We start from the raw sequence: 12529 nt of genomic DNA on the forward strand, positions 1-12529 counted from the left end.
AAATAAAAATCCTTATTGATGAATATTATTTTCTTTGCTTTTGTGGATATTTATGTGAGCATCCTTCAGCTTCTACGTCTCAAAGAAAAGTTTGGTGTGTGCAGAAATTTCCCTTAGCTCTCCTAAAAAAAAAAAAAAAGGGTTTGCCAGCTGATACAACTCTTTACCTATGGAACTGCTTCAAGGCAGTCAGGAATAGTACAAATAGGATGAAATACAGTAGCCTCTCAGTACACAACCCTGTGTTTTTCTAACAACATGAAGTTTTTGAATGAACAAAGACTTAATGTGTCAGAAACAAATTGTGTGAAGGAAAACACAGGTAAATTAGTTTTTCAAAGTGTAACTGAGCAGTGGATCTAATGAAGCAGAGAGAGGGAAACAGAACTGATTCCCAGATTAATCCAGGGAACTCTGTTCCATACACACAGTTCAGGCCTTTTCTGGAAAGCTGTCAGTAATAGGATCATTTGTGTTTAAGAAAGATGAATGGGACTGGAGCAGATGATGTGATCTGGGGAATGGAAAGCTTATTGCATGACAGTGTATTTGAAAAGCTTGGCTTATTATCCTAACAAAATGAAGTATGAGAGGGCATATGATTCCTTTCTTATTAATACATCAGGAGACCAGTATAAGGAACAGAAAATAATTACTTAGCTAAAAGACTGTGTTGGCAGAAGAGCAAATGAGTATAAACTCACCATGAATAATGATGGGCTGTAAATTAGAACATGACTCTGAACTATTATTGCAATAATTTTTTTGAATGACCTTCCAGTCAGAAGGGAGGGATCAGAAATTAAAATAATTTCAAGGTAGTTAAAAAATGGAGTAGCGCGTAGGTTTATCATGTAATGTCTGTGACAGTAAAATGCTTACACACATGATCTGAGGGTTTTTTACAACTCTGTGTTGCTAATACTGGTATTGAAAATACCAGCCTCTTGGTTGCTTTCTATACTCCTATGATTGATAGTGGGGGGAATGGGTTTAGTCAGAAAATGTATGCTCCAGTCATATTCTTTCATATGCAGCTTTCCCTACTTCTCTTGATGTCTCACAGATGTCCAGGTTACTGATGGATCACTCTGCTTGTAGACCTGGCACGGACTGTAGTGACTCAACGTGAGTCCTTTTAAGTCTTCACAAAAGTTCTTCCTGGTGATGCTAATGCTGCAGCTGCCTCTAGCAGTAGCTGCAGTGAAAAGCCACATCTGGAATTCCCTGTGGGAGATACCCAGTGAGAAATGAAGATGGTTGAGACTGACTGGCTGAGCTTAACGGCTCTAAAATTTTCACTTTAGAATCTGAAAATATTTGTTAAAAAGTTAACATAAAACATTGAGTGGGGAATGAAATCTTCTATGTTTTAAAACAATTGTTTGCTTCTATGAGAGCTGATATTTGGTTAGTTTGGTACCTCACATAAAAATAGCTGTCAAAATATTGAGCTTAAGGCCCCCAGATGGCAATGTACTCAGGCACTGGCACAGAGATAATACCAGCTTCTCAAGGGAACTTTGGAGGTTCATGTACTGGGGATGTGACTGCTCCAACAAGTTAAATTCTGAGTTCTTCATTTCAGCTTCTCCCACAAGTCAGAAGACAGGGATATTTTGTGTAGAGCATTGAAAGGTCTGGGCTTGTTTAAGGCAGCAAGACCTTTTTATCTGTGTTTAATACATGAATAACCTTTTGCCACTTGAGTAGATGGTTCAATCTGTTGAGGAACTGGGAATGTTGGAAATACCTCTACAAGATGCTAATATAAATCTTGTGTCTTGTAACTGTAATGTCATTTGAAATCATACAATAATGACATTTCTTGTAACTGTAATGTCAGTGGAAATGGCACTATGTTTAATTTATAGTAAAATTTCTTAATGTGATTTTTATGGTAATAAACACAAATTATGAAATGCTGATTTTAGCATGCTCAAAAAAGGCTTTTTGTTCAGTAAAGCAAAAAAATGGGATTTCAATTCATTTTGTCAGATATTCAAAGTTCAAATTTTGCTAAAAGTTTGAGGAAGAGGATCGTGTTCTGAAAATTTGATGATGCCCTTGAGCTCATCTGATGAAACCAGTAATATTTGCCTTACTTCATGTTGTCTGCCATACACTAAAGCAATATAGAGTTAACCTGGTTCATTAGACAACTGTATGTGCTTTTTACCACCCTTGGCTTGTATCCTCTCATATTTCCCCTGAAATAAGTAGAGTACAAGTTCTTTCCTTGGCTTTTCTAGCATGTTTTTTCAGATAGGCTCTCTGATATTCATATGGGAATGAGATTTATTTTTTTTCTCTTCCTACCCAGCTGCCTCAGGCCCTGTGGGCAGTGCTGACATCTTGCATTCTAGGAAGGCATTTTCCCCTGAAATTCTTACTTGAACACTTGGGTTAGAGTCTGCTGCTTCAGGGGAGCAAGATGCTCAGACAGACAGACTGAGAGATTGCCACATAGTCATGATTTGCTGGAGCAGTGTGCACAGCTGGGTGTGTGGGAAGTAGGGTGGAAAAGCATGATAAAACACCTCAAACACCCCTACATATTTATTCCTATGTCCTATTTTCTTCATCATTCTGAAGTATTCTTTGGGATATAATTTGTCAGAACATCTGGATTTTTTTTGGCTGCCATTAACTGCTGCCTTTTTTGGATTGTGGAGTCTGTCTCAAGGATTTTTGGATAGTGGCATTACAATAACCAGCCTGAGGTATTTGGATTTGAACTAGTAACAAGTCCCCATTGGCTGGCCCATGTAAATGAAGATCTAAAAGAGCTTGGGAATGTTCCATCTGTAGCATGTTGACAGAAGCCAGAATTTGCCTTCTGTGAATTTTATTTTGCAGTGGAAGAAAGCAGAGAGGAGGAGGAGGCATCACAAGCATTTTTAAGGGGATTTTTACTGTTCAAATTTTCATATTGTTCCCAGTATAAAACAGAGTTTAAAGGGGTCATTCCTGGAAATTATGATGGGGAGGGGACAAGGGTTACTGGTTATAGCAGCTACAGCCTTTAATGTGTTTTTGTAATATATTTTATTAAAATTATAACTGACCAAATGCCTGGAATATTCAGTACCTATAAAGACTTTAGAAGGCTACTTCACATCATTTGGCTTCAAAAAAGCCTGAAAGATGAAGGAAAAAGACTGTAGCTCATTATCTTGCTACCAGTGGTCATTGATTGCAAAAATTAGACTGCTTAAAAAACCCCAGCAGATTGCCTGATAAACAGCAATGCGCTGCTCTCTGTGTCAGTCAGCACTCATCACTGTGGGGGACTGGGGCGGGCAAGTGTTTTTGTGCAAAACAAAACGTGCAACCACATTTTGCAGCAGTGTTTGAGCCCCTGCAACGACTGAGCCATTGCCTGCAGGTGATCCTTCATGAGTGCAAAGTGTGCACTGGAGGCACAGTGCAAAGGTTGTGTTTTACTGGGGGCTGTTCAGGAGGAGAGTGATGATGAGCTCATCATGCAACACAAGAAGATTTAACTGAGTGAAGCAGTGCACAGCGTTTTTCCCTCCCCAAAAAGCAATGTTCTGAAGCAACTGCTACTGGCAGAGTATCTGTACCCTGAGTTTCAATGAAGAACAAATTAATTATGAGTAACAGAAAATCTATTTTTCATGATGCTAAGACTCAAATGTTAATTATCTCTAATTTATACAGGCCATTTTTCTTTGTCACTTTTAATCTGTTGCATAACTTTACATCTGACAGATCTTTCTCTGTAAAAAAAAAGGTGTTTCAAACTGGTTAGAAAAACTGAATCCAGTGCTCATGCTGTGTGCTATGTTAAGAAAGTAAATAAACCCTTCTTTCCTTCCTTCCTTCCTTCCTGCCTGCCTGCCTGCCTGCCTGCCTGCCTGCCTTCCTGCCTTCCTGCCTCCCTCCCTCCCTTTTTTACATTGCATGCACTAAAAATATATTAAATAAAATATATTAAATACAATTTAGATTTACATGGCTAGATTTGACAGCTTTTTCTTATTTCCAGTAAATACAAGAGATAAATCAATCTTAGGACTTTGCCTTTAGGGGTTATTTTTTTACTATATGAAAGTAAATTAAATACTTGTGGAATAGAATAGACCTAAATATGGGAAGGTGGTTACAAGTGTGTTCCAGAAGGGTGTTTTTCAGCTCTGTGATTTTTAGTTTTTTTTGCAGTGTACAGAGGGACAAGCTGTGTGTGTGATCTTAATGCTTCATGTGGGAAGCATTTTTTTCCTATTTGTACATCTTATCTGTGTTTGGTGATCTGCAGACCAAGTGCCAGCAGCTGAAGCTCTGATCCATGCTGAGCTGGGCCTTTTCCCCTTTATGTAGCTTCTGCATGGAGTCTGAGCTGTACTGGGCATTTGCATGGATAGGGCTAGTGTCATTTTGCATTGAGGCACAGTGCAAAGTGGTGCAGCTCTACTATGGCTGGCAATTATACTGAGTTAATAAGCCTTGCTGGATCAGATCTGACTCTCTGCTGCATGCCCCAAAGCACTCATAATGTATCGATCTTGTCTGTAACTAGAAGTTCCAGCTTCCATGTGGATGCTGCAGAGTTGTATGTTTCTTGTGCTGGGCTCAGTATGGAGAGAGTTCCTAAGTAATCTGTTCTTTCTGTACACTGAGATTTTTTAAGACAAGTCTGATCAAAAGCCCAAGCTGTAAAAATAGACAAACAAAACTGTATTTGTAATCAAACACTCAAGACTTTTATGTTTTTCTGCTCATTATTCATACACCAAGTTTTGTACCTACATAAGCTGTTAAATTCTGTTAACTTCAGTCTTTGCTTGGGGATCTCGTGATGCTTCTTTTGTGCCATGTGTTCTTTAGAAAGCACACAAAGATGCAGCCTACACAGAGAAAGATACTGACCTGTAGACATGTCTGAAAGAAAAGCAGTTTATGAAGATTCTAGAGACTGAGAATTATGTCCTTTCTGTTATCCTTACATTATGTCTTGAGAAGTGTGTCTGGAGGTAGCACACAGTGGCAGTGCTGCACTAATGAATGGTCTTGACTCTACGCTCTGTAAAAGAGTTACATTCACATGCTGCCTCTGGAAAGGATGCAGATAGTCCTGCCCTTCTATTTGACCTTTTCAGATAAGTAAACAGATGAAACTATCAGTTGCTAAAGAGCAAGTAATAGAGGCATACATATTTTCTCTACTATCTGTAGTAGGGAATATATATATATATATATTTTGTAAGTTTAAATTTAATTAGTATATAATAAAAATAATATAGTTATTATAAAACATTGCTGTAATTTGATACAGCTAATATATTCCCTTTATTTGTTTTCATCTTTAATTCAGTTTTAACATTTATTAGTTTCTCTGCCTATCAGCTTTTCCATTGGAACTGTAAACCCTGTAATACCACGTGCATGCCCAATGGGAAAAGATTTCCTCTTTTGTTATATATGGGCTATTGGAAATTCTGCACTAAAGGTTGGAAAATTACTGTATTGTTATTGTCTTCCATTCAATAAGCAGTTAGCAAACAAAAAGTAAAAAACAAAGTATTGATGGAAGTGTTTTATTTTGCTGACTACAATATGTTGATTGAATTATTTAGCAAATTGTTAATCTATAGGACAAAAATAAATAGCTGGTGAATGTAAAATATCTTCTTTTAAAAAATAATTTGCTGCATGTACTGGAATGGGTTCTATCCTATAAAAGCAGATTGATGGTTGCAGAACCATGTAACAATTTCAGCATTTTCAGCTCACCCAGCACAAATACATGAAGCTGCAATTTCTTTGACTGAAAGATTCCAAGAAATAGTAACGCCCAAACTCTGATGGGTGGTGGTGCTGGTTGGCTGGCAGGCAGTGGTGGTGAGGATGGGGCTGACTGCCCGTTGCAGATGTCTGTGGAGCTGTAGGGCTGTGTTAGCAGAGTTCAGTTTTCTATTCTCTGTGGGGGCAGAAAGGTGCAGATGGTCACTGTCCTGGAGCACTTCCAGGTTAATGTGTGTGCATGTTGTGTTCTCATACGATTTCTGTTTTACTGAAGTTGTGAATCCTTTCCTGGAAGGTGCTTTATTGAAGGAGTACAAGTCAATTTTTCAGTGACTGCCTTCAGTAGTCTTTTATCTCTTTTATCTTGCCTTGCCTAGCCTTGCCTGTTATGTGTACTTAGTTATTGTGAGATGCCAGGAGTGTATAGGAGTGATGTCAGAAGAGTGCATTTGAGCAGCCAACAGCAGTGAGTACTGGGAAGTCACTGGAAGCTTCTGTTGATTTGATGGAATTAATCAATAGTAGCCAAGGAAAGGATATAGCCTTATTTGTTTGCAAAACTTGAGTGCATCCTGAACACGGCCTTTGATCATCAACTGAACTGCAAAGGCTTTAGTTAAGGGCAGACACAAAAGATTCAGTAATGATAGTGAATATATCTTCTATACTTTGACAGTGTGCGTGTGAGTGTGTGTGTGACAGTGTGGCTCAGAGTGCTACAAATGACTGAATGCTCCTTTTAATCACATAAAACTGCCTTCTGCTAAAGGGCAGTTCATTAAAGCTGAATTTAGCATTTATGCCTTGAGAAATTTCACATATATGTCTGTGACAAATGCATTACTCATTGCTTATTGTTCTGTATGAGATTTAAAGAAAAGTAAGCATATTGTGAGCGCCCACTGTTGTCCACTGGTGTTCTTCCTGTACAACAGGCTGTGGTGTAAAAAGGTAACTGTATTATTCTGCAAACAAAATCACAGGAATGGATACATGTCACAAACATTTTGCATTTAGCCTAGGTCACAAGCTGTCTTTGTTTCATGCCTTTGTGATCTCTTCTTTTCTGGGCAGATAACCCTATAGTGTGTGCTATTCCAGGGAAACATGGTCCTACCCCAGCTGTAAATGAACTCCCCACTCAGAGGAGAACAAATAATTGAGAGCAAATAATGAGAAAACTGAAGTTCTAACAGAGTAGTGGATGTTTGGGATTAAAATCTGACTTTCTGTTTCCATTTATATTTTGTAGTTGTTCTAGGTGGGGCCAGAAGGGAAAAGTTGATTTATGACAAGGTTTTAAAAAGTGCAGCAGGTTGTTTACTCAGGAAGGGCACTGGGAGGATATTTGACATTTCAAATCCTCTGTATTTATCTCTGTTTTTTCTCTTCCATTCTGTGGACTGAGACTAGAACTGACTTGTTTCTTATGTTTTATAAATGCTTATGAGCTGACTTTGTGTTTATAATGAGGCCTGTGTGAATATCCCATAGTGATACCCCAGTAATTACACCATTCAGAGAGGTTTTCTTTAGGAACTCAACCAAGAGACAACTTGAAAGGGATGAGATTGTACTGCCCATGTATTTATATACATGTATGTGGCTTCTCTTTTAATATATGTCAAATAATAAATCTGTTTCTACAATTACATATATTTGCACACACTTTGATCAAGATATTCAATTGAATCTCAATTTCAATTAAACAAAGTATATTCTGGGGAGAAGAGATACAGTCTAATGTCAGTCCCACCAGAGTTACATTTGGCTGTCCAACTACTGGCTATAAATGGGTTAAAACCAAATGAAAATAAACAAACATAGCTGAACCAAAAAGTATTGCAAAATGCAGCAGAAATTGTTTCTGTATTTTAAATCTATTTGAAATTCAGAAATATGCTTTTATTCTATGGAAGGCCCTAGGTTTGTCAGGTGTTGACATCCCTTTCCACATCTCTGTTGGGTCAGAAAAGCAAAAATATGTTCTCCTGAATTGAGATTTTATCTTTTAGAAGGAATATCCATTCCTTCCCAAAGAAATAAGTAATATTATATGATTCTAAATGAATGTTGAATTCCCTTGATTTCAGTAAGCAGAAAAGACACTTGAACTTTCTCTTGTTGTGAAGCACAACTCAGTATCATACAAAAACACATACAATTTTTAAAATATTTGCTGAAGTGCTGCTGGGTCACAAATACATAAGTAAATGATGAAGAGGAAGGTTAGTCCTTACACTATTGGTTTCCTTTTCTTGAATAAATAGCAACAGTAATAATTAGAAAATATAAATACCTGACTTCTTGTTAGGCCAGATGTCACTTCTTTGAGGCTGGCACACAGAACTGCTTTTTAGCATCTTAAATTGACACAGCATTTTTGGCCTGGTGTTGATACTCCATCTTTCTTTTAAGAAACAAATCTGCTCTAAGTTATTTCCTCAGCTTCAAAAGGGAAAGATGTATATCACCACCAAGAAAATGTCAGTAGCTTTCATTTGTGACTTGAAATATCTAAAGGTAAATTTTAGATACAAATATTGATACTGAACATTTTATACTAGTTTTCTGTTGATCATCAAATACTTTGGAGTTGCTAATGTATTAGTGTGAAAAAATCTAAATGTAAAATTGCATCCAAATGAGGACTCCCACAGATTTCTAAAGTATGCTGTCCCTCATTAAATTAATCATAGCATTTTTTATTATCTTTAGGCTTTTGTGGAAAAAACAGTGTTCTCATTGTAGGGAATAAGAGATAAGGGATAAGAGATGACTGAGAAAAGCTGATTCCTCTTTGTCAAGTCTTTGTGGTGGACTTTATATTGGTGCTTTAAAGCAACATGTATTTAGAATAACAAACAGTTCAAATTATCTTTGCTTTAAAGGCGTTTTTTTTTGTGTACTGAGTTGCAGCTAGAATAGAATTGAGGGTCACATTTGAGGGCATGGCAAAAATAATGAGTCTTTTGAAGAGAGATTTACAAAATGAGTATGAGTTTTACTTGGAAATGAAGCAAAAAGTTTGTTCTTGGGGAATGAATACCTTTTATATAGGCTGGGTAATTAAACAGATGTGTGTGTTCAGTGTATTCTTCCTTGTGTGTTGCTTTTAACAGCAAGGTATTCCAAAGGGCTGGTTTTGGCCCAGCCAGGCTATCAAGGATGTCACAGAAGTTTTCTTATACATTTTCTATCTAATTTTTGCTGTTTAATCAGTTGTCTGTTCTCAACTGCCACCCAACAATAAAATTATAAAGACACTGAAGACACAGCCACACACCAACCTGTACCATATTTTGGGAAATATAGAAGAGGAAGTCAGATTATCCCATACTTGCTCTTGTGAAATTAAAGCAGTTGAGAACAGTGGTGGCTCCACCTTGCAGTAAACACGGGGACAACTGGAGGTCCCATGTGGGGGAGAATATAGAAGCTTTCCTTCTCTGAATGCGTACAAATATCTCTCACCTCAAGATACTCAGCAAGAGGCTGAAGGAGACAGGGTCATACACTGAGACTGGGGAACAGGATTTCTGCTGCAGATCTGCTGGCAAAGACAAATACTTATTTGGAGAAAATACTTTTCAATGTACTATGCTCTTTCAATTGAAGCTGAAAATTTTGCTTCCAGATAACACTTTTAGATGAAGAATTCTGTCACTCAAGTTACAGCCAAAAAAAATCTCATTTTAGGAAAGGAACAAATGAACATAGCTTTTCTCCCTTTAGAGACTCAGGAAATTTCAGAATGATAAAAAGGCAGTGGTAAGAGACTTTCTTAACAGGAACCAATAAAATATTGTGGTTAAATTATTAGTTGTTATAAATTATATATGCATATATACCTCCATTTAAATTTATCTCCAAAACGTCAGAAGTATGAGGAAAGAAAGGCATGAGCACTTCTTTCATTCTGATTTGAAAGCAACAACAAAAAGATGCAATTATTTCTTGCCTTTTTTCCCCTTAATTCTCTCAGGTCCGCACCAGTGTCCTATCTGATCACAAGGAACCAAGAGCAGATGTTGGGGTAAGCAATTATTTTCATATATTAATTTTTTTTTTCATCTCATCAGCAGGCACAGACACCCACTGTTCAACAGGAACTGACAAGCTTTTTTAATAGCAAAAGTTTTTGGTTAAATGAATAAAATAATCAAGGCAGGAGTGATAGTCTCATGGATTGATATAATCCTATCCACATCTTTTTCAAAATCTTTTTCAACTGAAGCTATCCTGAGACAAACACAACTGTGTAAACAAACTCCTTGCTAATGTCATACAAGCAATCTGGATGAGATTGAGAGTCTGGAGTGGCATTGCCTCAAGAAGCCTGAGCTTCTGGTCATTGTGTGCAGACCATTGTGTGCTGCATTCTGCAGCAGGAGTTGCCTTTGGTTTGTGTTTTCAGCAATTAAACTGGCAACATATAGAGGACTCATTTTTATGTGTAGATCTACAGAGCGTTTGACAAAGGTATTGGGAAGTAATTTCTGGGTCTGAGAGGGCCAAAACCTCACAGATAATATGGACACCTGGTGTGGGTGGGAAAGGTTGGTCCTGCTAGAGCTGAATAAAAGAACAAAGACCACCTGATGTAGGTGTCAGATCTGTCTGCAAACATGTAAAATAAATTTTAAATTTTTAGGGATTTAAATTTTTAGGCTAAATTGTTGACTTTTCTGCCTTACCAGGGCTTCCATGGCATAGTTTTCAGGACTTCATCTAGTGTTTGAAAAATCTGTAGCTTGGCAGCAAGTTCAGTCTTAGTGAAATAATCAGTGTGCTTTAACTTTTCATATAGCTATTATAGAGACTTTCCTCTTTGGCTAGCTGAGATTATTCATCAAACTATTCAAGGCATGTATCTTCAGATTTATTGTCGTGACTACAACAGTAGCAAAACTACAAAGGAACATTACTCTGCAGTTAGCATTACAACAGCAAGCTGTTTAAAGCTTAACTTTCAAGCCTTTCCAAGTCATGTGGGAAAATTAGATTGGTTTGTAGACTGCCAGCTCATACCGCAGGGCAGACTATTGGTATCTAAGTCATTATGAAAAAAATATTCTCCAGTTTGATATTAGACCACTTGAACACTAGCATTACTCTCTTCATTTGGGTCATGGGATCATTTAAAATTTTATTTGATTTTGCACAAGATTTTTTTTTCTTAAATAAGCATAAAAATATGAAACAGAGACCTAAGTAGAATGTTTGAAGCCAATACAATCATTCATCATTAATTTCATGACACTGGAGAGGTAGATCTGACAGTCAGACATGTTTAGTAGGTACAATGACCAAAGTTCTTTGACTTTAAGAGAGAGCAGTGTAGTTGTCTCCTGGCCCTGGTCATGTGAAGATTCTGACTTAGGATTCTTTAAATATATTTATAGTTCTATTTTGCTGCAAAAAGAAGCCCCAAGTGACCAAACCTTATATCAGTTTCATTTCAAATACCCCTTTTCCCCTTTCCAAATGGTCAGGTTTCAAATAAAAACACTCAAATGTCATGAAATGCCAGCATAAAGGCTGCTACAGAGACAAAGTGCTATGGAATGTGTTCTTACAGTATGAAGAAGGATCTGCTCTTGGAAGAAGATAAATAATCTGGGCTAAATATATGACCATGAAGTTTTAGTGGAGAAACTCCATGTTTGGATCAGTCATGTTGACTGATCCAAAGGAAGACAGAACCATCTGTGTGTTCACTCCAGCAAAGCTGTGCATCACTGTGTGTTGCACCTGGATGTCTTTTTTGTAGAAGTACCTTTCATTTTGGCATTGAAAACTAACTGTGACCTTTGCTTGTGTGGCTATGTTATTTTTCTCTATATATATCCTACAGGCCTTTTTTCTTCCTTTCTTCCTGTTCATCACTTCACAGATCCACTATTTTTCCAGCCTTCTCTAGACTCTTAATTTGTGTCTTTTTTCCTTTGCTGCTTACATGCTGTTTAGGGAATCTAAGCCAATGGCATTGATGGGAATAAGCCATACCTCCTGACTCAGTTTACCAAACTGCAGACCTGTGTTGGTGCTTACCTAATTTCAGAATTGTTATTTGAACTGTATATTGTATATAGAAGAAAACTTATCTTAGTGTAGAGTTTTTTTGTTCGCAGTCAAACACTCAACATCCTGCTGGCTTTCCTGAAAAAAAGCAGGCTGAAGGGTTTTTTTCACCAGAGGAAGTTTCTCTTCTCAGCAGTGACAGTGACTTCTTTTCTGTTTTTCCCTGAAGGAAAAGTTTCTCTCTGTAGGCAGCCTGTGTTGACTCGGACTCTATTCTTCTAGAATTTGTATATTCAAGAATGTATAGAATTTAGCCTGGAATTTTAATTTACCATTCCAACAGTAAACTTAGTGTTATGTAATAAAAAACCCAAACTTCTTATTGTTGTGTCTTTCTTATTGTTTTATTGCAAAAAATTAAATTATGTTTAATGTCATGATCTCATTACAATTTATTTAGAGCAAGTGATATTGTGTCATATATTTAAAAGATAAATGGGTAGAAGGTGGCTGTATGCTGTTAGTTTATTTCTTCTTGTTCCCAAGGCAAGAATACTACTGCTGGCCAAGCTGACAAAATGGGATTTCAGCAATGTGGAGCAGTGTCGTGGTTTTAAACCAATAACTAAGAAAATTACTTACTTCTTGCTGTGAGATATGGATTAGAACAAGAGCAAAACAGGCATAAAACTTAAAAGGAAAAAAAAAGTTTATTGACAAACTACAATAAGAACAC

At 37.1% G+C, this 12529-nt stretch overlaps 1 protein-coding gene across 14 annotated transcripts in view; it reads left to right on the forward strand.

Moving 5' to 3' along the window:
* INPP4B (inositol polyphosphate-4-phosphatase type II B) overlaps nucleotides 1-12529 on the forward strand; it is a 322017-nt gene that overhangs the window by 174224 nt on the left and 135264 nt on the right. For all 14 annotated transcript variants that reach the window (XR_015772647.1, XM_088056200.1, XM_088056198.1 and 11 more), the window contains one exon: nucleotides 9755-9805. Coding sequence is in view for 13 of the 14 variants with exons in the window: in XM_088056200.1 (XP_087912326.1) it covers nucleotides 9755-9805 (51 nt within the window). In the remaining variant the exon portion in view is untranslated. The remainder of the gene's footprint in view (nucleotides 1-9754; nucleotides 9806-12529) is intronic.

Source organism: Pseudopodoces humilis, chromosome 6 (genome assembly GCF_049639895.1).
Source record: "Pseudopodoces humilis isolate 2021_Gansu_Grassland_sample_001 chromosome 6, ASM4963989v1, whole genome shotgun sequence".
Taxonomy (NCBI): Eukaryota; Metazoa; Chordata; class Aves; order Passeriformes; family Paridae; genus Pseudopodoces; species Pseudopodoces humilis.